This window comes from Rhinoraja longicauda, chromosome 2 (genome assembly GCF_053455715.1).
Source record: "Rhinoraja longicauda isolate Sanriku21f chromosome 2, sRhiLon1.1, whole genome shotgun sequence".
In the NCBI taxonomy this organism is placed as follows: domain Eukaryota; kingdom Metazoa; phylum Chordata; class Chondrichthyes; order Rajiformes; family Arhynchobatidae; genus Rhinoraja; species Rhinoraja longicauda.
Genome location: NC_135954.1, coordinates 37,934,338 through 37,954,413, shown reverse-complemented (window position 1 = coordinate 37,954,413; position 20,076 = coordinate 37,934,338). Strand labels below are relative to the sequence as shown.

Below are 20,076 nucleotides of genomic sequence, written 5' to 3'. Positions count from 1 at the left end.
GCCCGAAGAGTGAAATCTAACTCGCTCTTGAAAACATCCAGTGAATCGGCCTCCACTGCCTTCAGTGACAGAGAATTCTACAGATTCACAACTCTCTGGGTGAAGAAGTTTTTCTTCTAAATGGCCTACCCCTTAATCTTAAACTGTGACCCCTGGTTCTGGACTCTCCCAACATTGGGAACATTTTTCCTGCATCTAGCCTTTAAGAATTTTATATGTTTCTATAAGATCTCCTCTCAGCCTTCTTAATTCTAGTGAATACAATCCCAGTCGACCCATTCTTTCATCATAAGTCAGTCCCGTCATCCCGGGAATTAACCTGGTGAACCTACGCTGCACTCCCTCAATAGTAATAATGTTCTTATAAATGTGAAGTTATCCACTTTGGTGGCAAGAACACGAAGGCAGATTATTATCTGAATGGTGTCATTAGGAAAAGGGGAAGTACAACGAGATCTGGGTGTCCTTGTACATCAGTCACTGAAAGTAAGCATGCAGGTACAGCAGGCAGTTAAGAAAGCTGATGGCATGTTGGCATTCATTGTGAGAGGATTTGAGTTTAGGACCAATGAGGTCCTACTGCAGTTGTACAGGGCCCTGGTGAGACCGCACCTGGAGTATTGTGTGCAGTTTTGGTCGCCAAATTTGAGGAAGAATATTCTTGCTATTGAGGGAGTGCAGCGTAGGTTCACGAGGTTAATTCCCGGGATGGCGGGACTGTCATATGTTGAAAGAATGGAGCGACTGGGTTTGTATACAATGGAATTTAGAAGGATGAGAGGAAATCTTATTGAGGGATTGGACACTCTAGAGGCAGGAAATATGTTACCAGTGTTGGGGGAGTCCAAAAACAGGGGCCACAGTTTAAGAATAAGGGGTGGGCCATTTAGAACGGAGATGAGGAAAAACGTTTTCACCCAGAGAGTTATGAATCTGTGGAATTCTCTGCCTCAGAAGGCAGTGGAAGCCGATTCTCTGGATGCTTTCAAGAGAGAGTTGGATAGAGCTCTTAAAGATAGCGGAGTCAAGGAATTATGGGGAGAAGGCAGGGACGGGGTACTGATTGTGGATAATCAGCCATGAAGGTGAATGGCGGTGCTGGTTCAAAGGGCCGAATGGCCTACTCCTGCACCTATCGTCTTGTCTATCTCTTTTTTAAACACAATTTTAAACATGTTGTCTTTCTAAATTCTTTCAGGTCTGATGAAAGGTATGGTCCACCGTTTAATGAATGCTGTGATCCTGTTTGGAACCATTTAGAATCATAGACTCAGACAATCTGAAATCAGGCCCTTCAGTCCACCGAGTCTATGCTGATCATCAAGTGCCCCTTCAATAATGTTAAGCATTTAACTTTCGATGATAACAAGTCCGATGATAATAAGTTTTGTCAATGTATTAAAAAGTTTGAATGAAGAACAATTCATCAGCGATGTATTTTCTGACTATTACCTTACCACATTTTCAGGCAGCTTATATCCAGGCAGATATTTAACATTCTCATGTTCTTGGTTTATGATTTCAGTTAACTTCCTGTTATTAATCATCTCTTCAAAGACCCACATATTGACTGTTGTCGCAAATTTTGTGATTTTCTGGACATTCTTTCCAATTATTTTCGCAATTGCACAGCCCCTGTGGAAACACAAACCATTACGTAAAACGAGAAACACAAACTTCTTTTTGATCTTCACTATCCACCTCTTCTGAACAATTTGACAGAGATACTTGTGCAGCATCGAGATTTTGCAAAGTGACCACAAAATCACAAGATAAGTGATTTTTCCTTTGAAATTCACAAAGGTTCTCCATCCCCCTTCACATCAGTCCAGTGGAGCATTACATGGCAGCATTGGGCCATACAGGTCAGAAACATTCCAGTTTAGTGTGACAATGATAAGTTGGGCTGACGGTCGGGAACTTCAATTGGCTTTGGTATCCAAAACTGCTTGGAGCGCAGGGGGAGGGAAAATAGAGAACAGAACTAACTCAGGTTCTCTGACTGCTAAGTGTGTGGACACTGGGCGAGAAGGAACTGACTGCGATGATGCTCACAGTCAAATTGACTGGCAATACTCACTGTCCAGTCTCGCATGTTGAATGGCCACGTGGGCAAGGTAGTGGTGGCGCTGCCAAAAGTAGAACTTTGCTGTAGAATGATTCATTTCCTTCAAGAGAAATGGGGTAAAGGGAGAAAACCAAAAGGAAAAGTGGAGAAGGGGAAAAATAAAGTCATGTAATAGTTAAGATTACAGAATAGTTTAATTCTACCTGGAACATAGAAACTAAAATTAATTCCCTCCATTTCCACATGACTGCAGCATATAGTCAATTCCTTTCAAAAACCTTCACCTGAGTTGAGTGCTGCCGGGCAGATGTATGTTCATAAATAAGAGGATGATGACATGGCAACTTGTCACATCTTGTAGAATGGAACACTTCTTATTTAGCTCAATGCACCGAACTGAGAGTCTCTATTTTCTACCATGTACAGGCTATCCCCACGTCACTATATCTAATGTCAACTATAAATCTTCCAGCTTCCAAAATCAGATGATGTTCAGCCTTTTCTAGAAAAAAAAGTGCAATTAGCTTGCACACAATTTCCTTCAAATTATGACCTCCACCTCAATCTCCTAATCTCACTCACTTGCAGTAGTCCACTCCCAAAAGACCCACCAAAAGTTTGTATGGAGTTTATATGTTCTCCCTGTGACCGCATGGGTTTTCTCCTGGTGCCCTGGTTTACTCCCACATTCCAGCGACGTACAGGTTTGTAAATGAATTGGCTCCTAGAAATAGCCCCTAGTGTGTAAGATAGATAATCGTTGGTTGGCACAGACTCATTTGGCTGAAGGGCCCGTTTCCATGCAGCATCTCTAAACAAAGGAAGTAAGTCATAACTCTCTAACACCTCGTCATATCTCATCTCCCTCTGAACTAGGACTCGACCTCTGAATATCACACTAATGCCTCCAATTAGCACACTGGCCATAATTCACCTGATCTTCCCACCACAACCTCTAATCTAAAATAAATTGTTGGTGTTTATGAAATGCACAACATACAGAGATCCTTCAGGCCAAATGGCCAAATTCTGTGCTACATCATTCAATGTAACAAGTAAACTCTGATAATATGGCCAAACATTTTATGTTCCTCAAGAAAAGAGGAATATCCGGACACTGCTAAACCTATACATTCTGACAATGTTGTTTGATGAAGTGCATTTCCTGCAATATTAACTGGAGTTCTTTTGATATACTGAGAAAGCACTAACAGGAAGGTATTCACAGAGCACTTGTGGAATCAAAAAATCAAGAATGCAGAGGTAAAGTCATAATTTTGTAAATCAGTTAAATTATGCAGAGATTTATAGTGTCCAGCAAACCAATTGCTCATTTATAAGTGAGTCACCATAGCTAATAAGATGTTCTGTGATCTTGCAGGTTTGCTGCAGTGACCTTTCATTACTGAGAAATAGCTGAGGACAGGGTCTACATTGCCAAACCGAAAGGTTAACAACCATCAGTAAATAAATGAGGAGTGGCATTAGTTGCATAGGTTGAGTGAAGATAGGTCAACAACAGATTACAGAGATTTCATCACCTCTTATCAACTATTGCAACTAATATTGCAAAATGCAAATTTCTGGATATATTATGAAAAAGAAACTCCATAAGATTCAAAAGGAAAATGAGTTAGAAGATGCTGTTAGTCATAATGTGCAAATACATAAAATATTCATTTAACATTTAACTATCCATTATTTTAATTAAAGTATTTAACCAAATTATTTGAGTCTATAAAGTTCAGCAACAACTGAATTATTTTTACTTTAATATTGCAAATACATGTAACTATTCTTTCTGGATAGCCATTTTTGATCAGGGTCTGTAGAATGGTCTCGACCCGAAACGTCACCCATTCCTTCTCCCCAGAGATGCTGCCAGACCCGCTGTTACTCCAGCATTTTGTGTCTACCTTCGATTTAAATCAGCATCTGTAGTTTTTTTCCTGCACATACTCACTATCTGTTTTGAATGAAAATTAACACGTGGCACTGTATAAAATGTAACCAACCAATTCTCATGTAATGGTCAGAAGAAACAATTCCAGTTTCAGGAAACTGTTTCTATATAATATAATATAATATAGTAATGGTTTCTAAATGAAGGCTATTCTCCAGCAAATTATATCAATCTTTTCTCCTTTAAATTTTCGCAGCTGGATAATGAAAATACGAACGCAGCTGTTTTCCACAATCAGCAAAACTGCACAAGCTGCTATGAACCAACTCAATTAGAAAGTCTAGTAGAATATAATGTACTTTGAAAAAATTGAGTTAAAAATGTTCCTTGAAAAATTAAGACTGGTGTATGATTAATATAGCTGCAAATGAATTTACCATGAAAGTATTTAAAATCTGTCAATCGAAGACATTTTTAAATTGACTTTAACAAAATTGAATGGAATCTTTCCTAATTATTGTGGAATTAATTGTCATTTAGTAAATTAAAACAATTAAATTCAAAAACCTTTAAAGCATTCCTATTACTACATGTAACCTGAAGAACCAGCTTCATTATTTTTGAGATGTTCCCTGAAGACTGACAGCAATTAGTGGAAAATCACACAGAATTGTAGAATTACCATTCAGTCCCTTGAGTGTATGCTAGCTCTCCGGCAGAACAATTTAGGTAGACCACTATCACTTATTTCCTACGGAGATTCCCAGGAGCAGCAGGCTTCAAAGAGCGGATTTGGCTCTGGTCAGGAGTTCTTTTTTTAATCCAGTTCAGATGATTGCAGCAATTTGACATACACTGAACGTGATTTAAGCTACAAGCACTGGAAATGTTTGCCTCACTTATATCAACTTCTAACCATTTCTATACTCTTGTACGGAATATTTTTAGTTTTGGAGATACAACATTGACACAGGCCCCTCGGCCCACAGGGTGCAAGTCGACCAATGATCACCGGTACTAGGGACAATAATAAAAAAATAACAGAAGCCAATTAACCCTCCTGAATATCCGCAAGATCACGGAAGCCAATCTGCAGCCAATTCAATGCACACCATTTAATATTAAAGAATGATTGGGGGCATTGGGTACAGCCAATGCTATGGACCAGGCATCATGCCAGGTGTAGTTCCAACAATCTGCACTCTAGAACTAGCTGCACATTCTAATCAAACCATTCCAGTACAGTTACAACAGTGGCATCTTTTCAACTGTGTAGGTAGAAGGATAGATGCCAGTGTTTCGCGAAAAAAGAGGCTAAATCCATACCAGCTGATTACCACCCAATCAGTCAACTCTAAATTATCAGTAAAGTGATGGAAGATATCATCAACCATACTGTGTGGTGGTGTTTTGCTCGCTATTGGCAAACAGTTGTGAGATGACACGAATAAATAAACCATACTAATAGGTGGAACTTCCTCACCAAATAATGTGCTTACTTACCGCAACCCAGTTTGGATTCTGACACACCACTTTGCTCTAGACCTTATCACAGCCTTGGTCTAAACATGGACCAAAGAGTTATATTCCACAGATCAGGACTTCAATGTTATATCTTTACACTAAATATTATACCCTTTATCCTTCATCTATGCACAGTGGATGGTTTGATGGTATAGTCTTTTCTTTGACTGGATAGCATGCAAACAAAACCTTTTCACTGTACCTCGGTACACATGACAATAATAAACTAATCTAAAGCTGTGACTGTCCTTCGCATCAATATAGCATTTGACCTAGTGTAAAATCAATGTGCTGCGATAAAGCTGAAATCAATAACCATCAAAGGAGAATGGTTGTGACTGTTGGAGATGAACCAGGACATCGCAGCATGCTTTTCTCAAGGTGATGTCCTCGTCAGAACCACCTTCAACTGTTTCATCAATGATCTTCCTTCCATCAGAATGTCAGAAGTAGGGATGTGGCATGATCAAGTCCATTTGCAATTACTCTGCACATGGACAAATCCCTGGCTGCATGCAGCAAGACCGTGACTACATTCGTAAAAGACTATAAATGGTGAGTCATTTTATACTAGGCAATGACCATCTGCAACAGAAATCTAATTGTTTACCCATGACATTCAATATCATTGACATCACTGAGTTCCCCACCATCAATATCCTGGTGTTTATCAGTGACCAATAAGAACAGCCATGTACATTATGTAGATACAAAAATGTGCTAGAGTCAGGGGATTCTGTGGCAGATGACTCATCTGAAACCCCAAAAGCCCTTTCAGAATCTCCAAGATGTAAGTCAGCAGCATTATGGATTATTTCCCACGTACCTGGATGAATGCAGATCCAATAACACCGAAGGCCACTCAACACCATCCAAGTTCACTTGATTGATACAACTTCCAACATTATGAAGCTTCATTTCCTCCACCAGTGCACAGTGGTTGCAATATGTACCATCTCTAAAATACCACATTTACTCTCCCAGACTATTCTGATAGCATCTCCCAAAGCACCACCTGAACCACTATGACAGACCTGGGCTTCAGGCGTGAGGAATACAACCACCTGCAAGTACCTCTCCAAGATGCAAACCATGTTGCCTTGCAAACATATCATTGCTCCTTAATCATTGCTAGGTCTAAATCCTAGAGCTCCCTCCCCACTATGCGAGAACCTTCACCAGTGGTTCAAGATGGTGGTCCTTCTCAATGCCCATTTGGAGATTGGAAATAAATACTGGCCTTGCCAATGATGCCCAGATCCCCCCCCCCCCCATCACCCCTAAAACAAAAGGTGAAAGTAAAAGATCAAATGTGTTGACCCTAAATATCTTTCCTTACCTCCCCACCCATTAAAAATATTCCATCTTTCCTTTCTACTTTCCTACCATTATCTAGGGCTGTTTAGAGAACCATATATGGTACTAAGGAGGCCAAAAAGAAGTGACAGGTGGAATTTTGCGATGAGATTTTAAATATATATATTTTATTAGTAACTCAAAGATATAAAAGATGAATATTTCCAAATGAATATATAAAGATGAATAATTACAGCAAAGTATCCATATTACTGCAGTTTACACCACAAACTGTGAAACCAAACAAAAGAACAAGGACTGGTCAAGATACGCCATGTGTCTGTTGACTGCAAACCCGTAGCTTATCATTAATATCGTCCATGCCTTTTGCAATTATATTCCAAATTAATAATAACCATAGCTGTTATTTTACCAGTGCATTACAAACAAACTCAGAAAAACACTTCTGTTTAACCAAGCCTCTGATAGTTAATTCATTATATTATGTATTTTTCTGTATTAAGTTGATACTTCATTTGTGAAAAAAGGAAACCGATGCCAAAACTGCATGTATATGGTTCTACTCTCGTGCCATTTGATTTATTTTTCACAGTCAGCACTATGAAGTGAATACTGTACTGTGACATTTGCTGTTGGCTCACAACTGCCTCTGTCACTCTGCCCAACCCTGTCAAGTTTTTAAATGTTAGCTCTCTACAAAGACTGTGGAAGAATACAAACCTCAAACCAGATTAGACCTCAAACCAGATTAGAAATTTTAATTCCTCATACAAAGAACAAAATATGTATTATAAACCACTGCTTTAAAACAATAGTATTTTTCGTTAAAAATAGTGCTTTTATAAAATTGTGCATATTGTCATTGTGCATAAGCATATTGTGCATATTGTGCATAAGCATATTGTCTGACCATAAATGTTTCATGTAATATTTTAAAGATCATAATTATCAACCTTGGTTTATACAAACTGGCAATTTTCTCAAAGTGATATTTTGTTTCACACAACTGAAGTAAATCAAATCTTTCTTAAATTCATAATCATAAATTCATCAAAATATTTAGAGAGAATAAAAATGTTATTTTGGTTTCTGGAGTATCTAATCTGCAAAGAGAGAAGTGATCTTGAATTTATTGATGTGCCTCGTAATCAGCTGAGGTTACCTTCAAAACCTTTAGTCTACACACCAAAGAGCTGTAACGTTGCAAATAACCAACTGGTTCTCTCTGCACGGTGTTGGAACTGAAACAGAATTCAAGGAACTCCCCCAAAATGACAACAAATAAAGTTTGCGTGTTAAACATTAAGTCTATTAGCATGTCCATCACACGTTCTTATTGGTTTAATAATACACATTTACATATAGGCAGATGGAGGTTAATCCAGACAAGTACGAGGTGTTGCAATTAGTAAAGTCAAATGCAAGAGGAAAGTATGCAGTAATTGCAAGACCCCAAGTCAGATTTTGTACAATGGGATCTTGGAGTGCAAACCCATGGCTTCCAAAAAAAGCAACACAAGTAGATAAGGTGTTAAAGAAGGTATACCACACGCTTGCCTTCATTGGTCAGGGCATTGGGTAGCAAAGTGTGAACTCATGTGGCAGACGTAAAAAAATTTGGTTAGGTCACATGGACAATAAGATCGCATATTTCAGGTAGTTGTTCATCGACTACATCTCAGAGTTCAACACTATTAACCCCTCTGAACTTATCATCAAAGGACACTGTGTCTCTGCCCCTCCCAAATGCAACTGGATCCCTAACTGCCTTATTGCTGCACCACAATCAGTACAAATTTGCAGCAATGCTACCTCCTAGGTGACCATCAACACAAGAGCATCTCAAGGCTAGATGTTCAGTCCCCTGATCTATTCTCTCCAAACCGATGACTTTTGTAGCCAGGCACAGCTCCAAAGCCATCTTTAAATTTGCTGATGATATCACCAATAATGTACGAATAATAGGTAACAATGAGTTAGAGTACAGGAGGGAGATAGATAATCTGATTGTTGTTCTGGTACCATTCAACCTGGCTCTCAATGTTAGCAAGGCAAAGGGGATGATTGTTGACTTCAGGAAGAAAAGCCAAACATCCATGAACCTGTCTTCATTGATGGGACAGTGGAAGAGAGAGTCAATAGTTTCAAGTTCCTGATGTACATATCTCTGAAGACCTGTCCTGGGCCCAGCACTTTGATGCAATCATAAAGAAAACTCATCAACATCTCTCCTTCCTTAGAAGATTGAGGAGAGTCAGTATGTCACCGAATACTCATCAATGTCATTGAATCTCTATAGGCATACAGTAGAGACCATACTGGTTGGTTGCATCACAATCTGGGTCATAATTCAAAAACCCAGGAACGATGGAGGCTGCAGAAAGTGATGGACGTTGCCTGGTCTATCATGTGTATTGACTTCCCCACCATCGAAGGAATCAAAAAGGGGCACTGCCTCAAAAAGGCAGATAATTAAATACCCACACCACTCTGGCCATACTCTCATCTTGCTACACTATTAAGAAGGCACAAAACACGAGAACCATGCTTCCAGGTTACCACAAGTTCACAAGTTATACGAGTAGAATTAGGCCATTCAGCCCATTAGTCCACTCCCCCATTCAATCATGGCTGATCTCTGCCTCCTAATCCCATTTTCCTGCCTTTTCCCCATAACCCTTGACAGCTGTTCTAATCAAGAATTTGTCTATCTCTGCCTTAAAAATATCCACTGACGGCCTCCATAGCCCCCTGGGGCAATGAGTTCCACAGATTAACTACCCTCTGACTGACGAAGTTCCTCCTCATCTCCTTTCTAAAAGAGTGCCCTTTAATTCTAAGGCTATGACCTCTGGTCCTAGACTCTCCCACCAGTGGAAACATTTTTTCCACATTTACTCTATGTCTTTCATTATTCTGTAAGTTTCAATGAGGTCCTATCAGGCTCTTGAACACTGCACAACATTAACCACAACCCTACCTCAGCAACTATGATCTACTATAGACTTTGTTTTGGTTGCACAACATACATCAGTTTTGCTCTATTAAGGCCTTGGTACCTAGTATGACATTATTAATTTATTGTTTTATTTGTTTGTGTGTTATACTGTTAATGCACCTGCAAAGCTGCACCAAATAAGAATGTCATAGTCCCATTGCCAGCACATATTAAGCACTCTTGATTCTTGTTTGAAATATTGTGGTCAGAAGTGGAAGCTTTGAAGAGGATACAGAAAAGGTTCACAAACATAAAAGAGTATTGGCTATAAGGAGAGGTTGGACAAACTTGAATTGTTTTCTCTGGCATCTCAGTGGCTGAGGGGAGACCTGATCGAAGTTTATAAAATAATGAGGCATAGATAGTCAGTCTTTTTCCCAGGGTGGAAATGTAAATACTAGAAGGCATAGCTTTAAGGTGAGAGTGAGAAAGTTTAAAGGAGATGTTCAAGCCAAGTTTATTATTACTCAGAATGGTAGGGAAGTGGTGGAAACAGTGATGTTTAAAAGGCAATGGGGATGGAGGTACATGGATCATAGGGATGTGATAAGGGACCTCAATGGAAACCGGATTTGATAAGGGAACTCAAGCAAAAGGAACCATTGGTAGGTAGCGACCACAATATGACAAGTTTTAATCTGCAATTTGAGAGGGAGAAGGTGATATTGGATGTGTTGGTATTGCAGAGGGAGGAGCTGGCCAAAGTTGACTGGAAAGGGACTGGAATCCTGCCTGAAATTCAAGACATTCAGGGGGTGGAGTTAGTGGAGTGGCTATTACTATGGAGAAGGTGCTTGGGAAGCTGAAAGGGCTGAAGGTGGATAAGTCACCTGGACCATATGGACTGCACCCAAGGGTTCTGAAAGAGGTGGCTTTAGAGATTGTGAAGGCATTGATAGTGATATTTCAAGAATCACTAGAGTTAGGAGTGGTCTCAGATGATTGAGAAAATGCCAATATTACCCCACTGCATAAAAAGGGAGCAAGGCATGATAGTGGGGACTGTAGGTTGGTTAATCTGACTTTGGTGGTTGGTAAGGTTTTAGAGCCTATTAAAAAGGATGAGGTTATGGAGTACTTAGAAGTTCACAATAAAATAGGCTGAAGTCAGTATGGCTTTGTGAAGGGGAGGTCTTGCTTGACAAATTTCCTGAAATTCTTTGAAGAAGTGAATAGCAGGAAAGACAAAGGAGAGTCAGTAGATGTTGTTTACTGAGATTTTCAGAAAGCCTTTGATAAGGTGCCAGACATGAGTGTGCTAAGGAAGGTCAGAGCTCACGGTATCAAAGGGCAGATACAAGCATGGATAGCAAGTTGGCTGGATGACAGAAGACAAAGAGTATCAATAAAGTGGGCTTTTTCTGGTTGGCTGCCAGTGACTAGTGGAGTTCCACAAGGGTCGGTACTGGGGCCTTTACTCTTCATGTTGTATATTAATGATTTGGACAAGGGGATTGAAGGCTTTGTGGCAAAGTTTGTAAAATAGGTGCAGGGGCAGGTAGTGTTGAGCAGGGACTCTGCAGGACTTGGACAGGTTGGGAGAATGGGCAGATAAGTGGCAGATGGAATATAGTGTAGCATAGGGTGGAGTCATGCATTTTGGTAGTAGGATTAAGGGCATAGACTATATTCTAAATGGGGTGAAAATCCAGTAATCGGAGGTGCAAAGGGTCTTGGGAGTGCTGGTGCAGGATTACCAAAAAGTGAATCTGCAAGTCGAATTGGTAGTTAAGAAAGCAAACTCATTTATTTCACGAGGGCTTACAAAAACAGGGATGCAATGTTGAGGCTCTACAAGGCGCTGGTAAGGCCGCATTTGGAATATCATGAGCAATTTTGGGCACCAAATCTGAGGAAGGATGTGCTGGCTCTGGAGAGGGTCCAGAGAAGGTTTACAAGAATGATCCCAGGAATGAGTAGGTTAACCTATGATGAGTGTTTGTCGGCACTGGGCCTGTACTCACTGGAGTTTAGAAGAATGTGGGGGGATCTCATTTAAACATACAGAACAGTGAAAGGCTTGGATAGAGTGGATGTGGAGAAGATGTTTCCATTAGTGGGAGAGTCTAGGGCTAGAGATCAGAGCCTCAGAATTAAAAACATTCTTTTAGGAAGGAGATAAGGCAAAATTTCTTTGGTCAGATGGTGGTGAATCTGTGGAATTCTTTGCTCCAGAAGGCTGCGGAGGCCAAGTCAGTGGATATTTTTAAGGCAGAGATAGATAGATTCTTGATTAGTACACGTGTCAAAGGTTATGGGGAGAAGTCAGGAGAATGGGAATAGGAGGGAGAGATAGATCAGCCATGATTGAATGGCAGAGTAGACTTGATGGGCTGAACGGCCTAATTCTACTCCTATCTCTTATGACCTTGTGTGTGGGCAAAGGAGATTCGTTTTTTTGGCATCATGGTCAGCACAGGCGCTGTGGGCTGAAGACCCCTTTTCTGTACTGTACTGTTCCCATGTTTTATTACTATTGAAAAAAAATATCATGTATTTTAATTAATTTTCTGAAAATATGACATTTGAGAGCAGCTGCCAATCTTTCTACTGTACTGCTAAATCTGCCCAGCACCTTTTCATCAAATGGTTGAATCAGAAGGAATCTGAGCTGTGAATCAACGATCAGTGGCAAACTAGTGTGAAAACAAACCATGAGGAATGTGGATGTGTTCATTGCTTTCAGCGAGAACCCACCTGTCATTTGCAAGAATCAATCTGGTAATCAAAAAAGTTTAAATAACCAGGCAATCACGTTAACGATTTTCAGAAAGACCAGAAATTCAAATGCCAGGATTGTAGAAATGAAATGCTCTTTCTTATCACGATCACTGTAGCAATGTTTTGTTTCTTTTGTACGTAAACGTCGTTTTAATTCAAGTTCTGGTGCAGACACTTAAAGCTTCTGCGAGCTAGCTGAAAGTATCTGCACTGCTAAATTCAGCTCTCAGATCCCACTAATATAAACCTGGCCACAAGCCAATGGCTCCAAAGTTGATCAAAACAGGCTGCACGACAGATAATACAATACTTTGAGATTGTTGACAATGTGGCTTTGTCTATTGGGAAGCGACTTGATAAACTCACACGAGCACAACGAAATATAGGCTCACACCCACAATTTCTCACATTAATCCAACCAAACAACTAACTTGCTATTTTCTATTTGACATTAGAGTAAACACCGGTGCAACTTCGAGTAGGTACATCAGCTCTGTAAGTATGGTTGTAAAATTGGCTTTGAGGAAATAATTGCAGCCTTTAACCCACTGATTAAGATCTTCTCAGATTCACCCTGACATGGTGGGTTAAGGCTTCATTTCTCTCTCTGCTAAGATTACGCCGAGGGAAAGGTTGACCCTACACTTGAAATGTCAAAATGTCAATTCAAAGTTGGCAAGTGCATTAAAATATCTTATCCCTATATAGGCATGCAACAGGGGAAATTCGTTGTCAGGACATTCTGGACAGTTAAATGACCACATTCCGGGCAAAATACAATGTCACACAGCATCAAAATGAAACCCTGCCCTAGATAACGGGAATAAAAAAGGACGACCCATTACTAAACTGAACACAAACGATGCAACGACACCCCTCTCCAACAGTGACTTGCGCTGCCGGTAGCACCGTAGCTCGCAACAACGACACGGTCACAGTCACCTGACTCACCAATTTCCAGAGCCAATAATACACACTTTCAGAGGTGCAGCCATTTGCGAGCGAGTGGTTTGAAGCGACAGCTCGGAGATTTGCTTCTGACTCCGTCCCGGTGCAGAGAGAGTGAAAGCGCCTGGACGTCAGCAGATGGCACTGAGCATGAGCACCACCCTCACCCCCACCCCCACCCCCACCCCCAGCCCCGCCCCTGGTCGGCTGACGATGCTCCTCCCTCTGCGGCGCCGGCCGGCCGGCTGCAGGTGGTGCGGGGAAGGGCGCATGTATCTGTGCGAGGTGCTGTGTCTGTGCGAGGTGCTGTGTCTGTGCGAGGTGCTGTGTCTGTGCGAGGTGCTGTGTCTGTGCGAGGTGCTGTACCTGACTGACAGTGTGGGCTTTGCTGCATCAGCTCTTTCTTATTGACAGGAAATTCGTTGTCAGGACATTCTGGACAGTTAAATGACCACATAGCTTTGTATCTAACCGCGTATAATGTATCTTTTTTCCCCTTTTCTACCCAGGTTCTCTTGACAGCTTTGTCCCGTAACCACCTCTTCCAGCTTTCTTCACCCCCTTACTACAATCAGTCTGAAGAAACGTCGCCCAATTCTGTTCTCCGGAGATAGTGCCCGCACCCGCTGAGTTATTCCAGCACTTTGTGGCTTTTGAAAACCAGCGTCTGCACACCATAGCGTCTTCTCCTTCCTTGTAGCTTTGTTCTGGCAGGGAAGGAGTTTGTTTTAAAATGTCTTCATCAGAAACAAAACTTAAAATGCCTGATCATGATGTAATCAGCTCCTGCAGTACCCACTGATTGTGGAAGGCCACAAGTACACAAATGGACATATGATACACTTTATTCATCCCCGGAGGGAAATTGACCTGCCAACAGTCGCAACACACAACACCACAACAAGATACACAAACTTGTGGGGGGGAAAGAAAAGGACAAGTGACTGTTGGATGGCTACCATCTGGCCTTCCATCACAGTGAGGAGGTGACTGGAGGAGACTGACTCACTGTGATGGATGTTTCTTTTTTTGTTTTGTGTTGGTTTGTGATTGTGTGTGTTATTGCTTATTTTTATTGCTCTTATTGTTGGACTGTGAGTAACGGAATTTTGTCCAAAAGACTTGTTTTTTTGGATGCCAATAAAGGTTATTCTGATTCTGCACAGTGCCTTCGCTGGAACAAATGAACAAACAAACAAACACAGACTTATCCCCATGGCAGAGGATACTAAACTTGAGTGCCCCCCTCCTCCACCACACCAGGTCCCCCTTTGTTCTCCCAACTTCCCTCACAAAGGTTCCCCATGCCGGGTCCCCATTGTCTTCCCCCCCTTCCCCCACACCGGGTCCCCATTGTCTCCCCCCCCCCCCCCCCCCTTCCCCCACACCGGGTCCCCATTGTCTCCCCCCCCCCCCCTCCCCTCCTGCTGGTGCCGCCGATGTCCCGTTGCTGTCAAGGCTCAAGCTGCCGCCGACGAGGCTCCCATCGGCGCCGCTGCTGAGGCCCCTTCAGCCCAGACGGGCCTTGCCACCCGGCTTCTCCGCAGTTCCCTGGGAGGCCTGTGTAGAGCGTCTGGGCTACCGGGGTGCATCGACGCCACAGTTTGGCGGGTGGATCGGGCCAGCGAGGCTCCTCGGGGCATTCCCGCCATGCTGTTCCTTCTTCACTGATGCCAGTGCACCAACAAAACCTTGCAAATAAGGCAGGCAGGCAATCAGGAAGGACAGAATACCTTACAAATCCCCCATCTGGTCAACAGGCTGTGAATAGCCAGAGTGGCCAAACGCAGTCTGATGTGATTCTCCAAACCTTTCCTTCCTCAACCTGTCCATCCCTCTCTGCACCAGGTCTCCCAAAGATCGGGAGCGTGGAATTGAAGAGCACCTTTTTTCAAATACTCAAACTAGGGCTGCAACCGCACACATTCCAAATAACTGTAAGAAAGAACTGCAGATGTTGGTTTAATCCGAAGATAGACACAAAAAGCTGGAGTAGCTCAGCGGGACAGGCAGCATTTCTGGAGAGAAGGAATGGGTGACGTTTCAGATCGAGATTCGTCTTCGGACTGGTTAAGGATAAGGGAAACTAGATATAGACGGTGATGTGAAGAGATAAAGAACAATGAATGATAGATATGCAATAAAGTAAACGATGATAAAGGAAAAGGGCCATTGTAAGCTGTTTGTAGGGTGAAAATGAGAAGCTAGTGCAACTTGGGTGGGGGAGGGATAGAGAGAGAGGGAATGCCGGGGCTACCTGAAGTGAGAGAAATCAAATTTCATACCACTGAGCGGTAAGCTGTCCAAGTGAAATATGAGGTGCTGTTCCTCTATTTTGCGTTTAACCTCACTCTGACAATGGAGGAGACCAAGGACAGAAAGGTCTGTGTAGGAATGGGAAGGAGAATTGAAGTGTCCAGCAACTGGGAGATCAGGTTGGGTCATGCAGGCTGCGCGAAATGATCGCCCAGTCTGCGTTTGGTGTCGCCGATGTACAAGAGTCCACCTCTTGAACAATGCATACAGTAGATGAGGTTGGAGGAGGCGCAAGTGTACGTCTGCCTAACCTGTAAGGACTGTCAGGGTCCCTGAACAGAGTCGAGGGAGGGTGTTGCATCTTCAGCGGTTGCAGGAGAAGGTACCCATATAAATGGGTTGTGTGGATTTGTCCAAGCCTCAGAATGTACAGGGAACATGGGAACACTTGAAAAATCTGTTGCACAGGATTGTTCTACGTAATACTTTCCATCTTGTGTTCTGATATGAAGGGGAAGATTTCCATGCAGAGGCACAATCACTAGAGAAACCTTTTAAGAACAGACGTGGGGAAAAAAATAGTTTAATGGACTGCAGACTCTTATGGACTCTTCCCTTCCTGTGAAAGGGAAGAGTGTACAGGACACCACTCTAGAGTGTGGAATACCAGAGGGGAGCATTTCAATAGTCAAGTGGGAATGAGATTCTTACTTGTTGCAGCTTTACTGCACATTTTTCCAAGAGTCAGCTCAGGTGTAGCAGATCTTGATAAAGGTGCTGGCTCGAAAGGGCCGAATGGCCTCCTCCTGCACCTATTGTCTATTGTCTATTAGCTATTCCAATCTTTGCCTCAGACCACTTTCTCATTCTCTCCCCATACCCCTTATTGTTTAAATGTTCTCTGTCTCTACCTGGCCTCTGACACTGGGGTAAAGAGAGTTTCTCAGTCAGTGGACAATAAAGATCCTCTTCAGCAGCCTCTTTTACTGAAATTATATTCCTGACATCTAGATACCCTGAATAGGGGGGGGGGGGAATCCTGCTCAGAGATGCTCAAATTTATTTCATATATTAACCACTTCATTCCAGGAATCAAATTAGTGAATCTTTGCTGTTTTCAACATAATTATATCCTGCCTTAAATATAATGACTGTTAAAGTATACAATAGAACATAGAGCTGTACACCACAGAACCTGTCTTTCAACCTACAACATCTGTGCTGAACATGATCCATCAAATTAATCCCTTCTGCCTGCACGTGACCCATATCCCTTCATTCCCTGCATGTTTATTGGCTTGTGGAAATGCCTCTTTGGGTCTGCCTCTAATGGTTCTGTAATGATTTCCACAGATTGGTGGATAGTAAATCTGGTCCTGCTGTTTTAAAGGGAAAGTGGAAGAAAATAGGAACTATTGATTAGAGAGGCATCATTGGTTAGAAAATAATCTGACTGAGCAGGGTGGATGTCGACTGACAAGAATAAAATCATGTTGTTCTTTGAGATTGTATCTAGTAAACTGGATGAGGGAGAACTGTAAATGTGATGTATCTATTTCTTCAGAAAGCTTCTGATAAAAATTCCACACAAAACATCAGTGAACACTTGCAATTGAGTAACATTCTAATGTGGATTGCAAGTTGGTCAGCAGATAACAAACAAAGAATGGCTTTTTGTGTCTATCTTTGGTGTAAACCAGCATCTGCAGTTCCTTCCTACACATAAAGAATAGCAATAAATGGGCTCTATTTAGGTTGGCAGGTGTTTGGGCTCCAACTGTTTAAAATCTATTTCAATAATTTGAGAAGACCAAATGCTGTTCACAAAATACTAAGTGATTAGTATGTAAAAGACCTTCAAAGAAATATAGACAAGCTAAATGAATAGGCAACAATGTTACAGATGGATGTGGAATAATGTGAAATTATCCACTTTGGTAGGAAGCAAATCAGTTTTTTTGTAAATGGTGAGAGAGGGGATTGTTAACGTTCACGAGGACCTGGATATATATACAAATCTCAAGAAACTAACATGCAGGTCCAACAGGCAATTAGGAAGTTAAAATATATATATGTTTTACTTTATTTGAGTAGAAGAGTAATAATTTGATGCTATGATAATATCTGGACCTTAATGAGATCTTACCTGAAGTATTGTTAAAATATTTGTCTCCTTTCCCAAGGATGGATAGATTTCCTATGGTGGGAATGCAACAGAGATTCAACAAACTAGTTGCCGGAATGGTGGGTGTGTAACATGAGGACAGATCAAATAGATTAATTCTGTATTCTCTAGAGTTTCGAAGAATGAGAGGTAACTTCATTGAAACACAGAATTCAAATAGATGTTAAGAGCTTGGAAACTAATTTCCCCTGTATAAGGAATCAAGAAGGGACAGGTAGTCTTGGACTGAAATGCAGAAAGCTTTCTTTATTCAGAGGGCAGTGAATTTATGGAATTTTCTTTGCTTGAGACCTGTGTAGGCACAGTTATGATTGCAATTGAAACAGATCAAGAGATATTAAAGGTATCACAGGGTAAAGGACAGAATGGGAAATGCAGCTGTTGGATCAACCAAGATCTTTATGAATGGTAGGACAAGCTCAATGGGATGAAAGGCCTATTTCTGCTCCTGTTTCTGATAGTCCAGTTATGTTTTATATATTTTTAATGTTCTCCTTCACCTGTTTCCTACCCACCCATCCCATCTAGTCCCCTTTCTGTCTCTGTCAAGCAAGTCCCTGTTATTGCACTAACCTATTTCTCAATCTTCCTCTGCTACACTGCTTTCACAATCTTCCCAATTAATCTGAAGGAAAGGCAGGGAACTGTTCAGCCATTTCTGCCTCCACTTAGTAACCTAGCTACAATATGCAGATACTGTTTGCATATTTTTAGTTTAGAGATACAGTGCAGAAACAGGCCCTTTGGCCCACTGGGTCTGCGCTGACTAGCGATCCCTGCACATTAACACTATCCTACGCAATAGTGACAATTTACATTTCTACAAGCCAATTAACCTACAAACCTGTACGTCTTTGGAGTGGGAGGAAACTGAAGATCACGGGGCAAACCCACGTAGTCATGGGGAGAACGTACAAACTCCGTACAGACAGCACCCATAGTCGGGATCGAACCCAGAATTCCGGCGCTTTAAGGCAGCAACTCTACCGCTGCACCACCGTTGCACCACCGTGCTGCACCTTTTATGTGCACTTTAAGAAGCCAAGCTCCAAAATGTACTTAGGAGGTTTGGCCTTTCACTAAATATCTGAAAGACAATTGTCCTTCAACCTGCCACATTGCAGAACATTATTCCCAATAATCAAGATGCCTAACAAGACCCAGGCCAATGTGGATTACTTCCCATGTCTTAGGAACCACTTTTCAGCAAGGCTGTCAGTAAAGACGAAATTCGGCACCATCAGCCCACATGGTCTTTGACTCTCTGAAGATCGTACTCCCAGCACGAATCTAGTGATTTGCTGAGCAGCAGTGATCCCTGCTCTCCTGTATGTGCCGGAGGCTTGGATGACATACAAGTCAAAGCACTGAAGGAGTGTTGCCAATGCTGCCTCTGCAAAATCCTCCTAATCCACTGGCAGGATTGGTATGTCCCTTTACAGGCAACAAGGCTCTGGTCAGACTCGGCTGGCTTTTATAGGCAGTCTGTGCCACACACCAGGCTCCTGAAACAAACCTCTATATTGAGTTTTGTCACAGCAAGAGATTTTCAGGAGGACATAGAAAAAAGCTTCAAGTTTGTCACCAAACCCTTCCAGAAACAATTTACAGGGAATTCCTGTCTCATAATCTTTCAAACAGAGGGGCTCTAGGCTCTCCTGCAGAAGCACCAAGGTAATAGTGCAAGCAGTGGAAGGATTGCCTGGATTAGAGGGTTTCAGCTACAGGGAGAGGTTGGATGGACTTGGATTGTTTTCATTGGAACGTTGAAGGTGAGGGGAGATTTGATATAAAATGTGAGAGGCATAGATAGGGTAGATGGTCAGATCTTTTTCCCAGGGTGGAAATGCCCAATGCTAGAGGGCATAGCTATCAGGTGAGAGGGGGGAATGTTTAATGAATAAGTACCGGGCAAGTCTTTAATGACCGTTGGTCCTTGAATGCGCTGCCAAGGGTGGTGGAGGCGGATACCATAGTGGTATTTATGCATCTATTTGATAGGCACATGGAAGCACAGGGAATAGAGGGATATGGATCATGTGCAGGCAGATGAGATCAGTTCAGCTAAGCATTATGTTTGGCACAAACATTGTGGGCTGAAGGGCCTGTTCCTGCGCAGGGATTCTATGTGCTATGATTGTATAATAATCCAGTCA

The 20,076-nt window shown here is 41.9% G+C and overlaps 1 protein-coding gene across 2 annotated transcripts in view; it reads right to left on the bottom strand.

Annotated features, from left to right (window-relative positions):
* LOC144603875 (glycerol-3-phosphate dehydrogenase 1-like protein) overlaps positions 1 to 13,620 on the bottom strand; it is a 38,195-nt gene extending 24,575 nt beyond the window's left edge. For both annotated transcript variants that reach the window (XM_078417667.1, XM_078417657.1), the window contains exons 1-2: positions 13,483 to 13,620; positions 1,458 to 1,635 (exon numbers count right to left, since the gene is read on the bottom strand). In XM_078417667.1, coding sequence (XP_078273793.1) covers positions 1,458 to 1,635; positions 13,483 to 13,526 — 222 coding nt within the window. In that variant the 5' untranslated portion in view covers positions 13,527 to 13,620. The remainder of the gene's footprint in view (positions 1 to 1,457; positions 1,636 to 13,482) is intronic.
* Between the last annotated feature and the right edge of the window lie 6,456 nt (positions 13,621 to 20,076).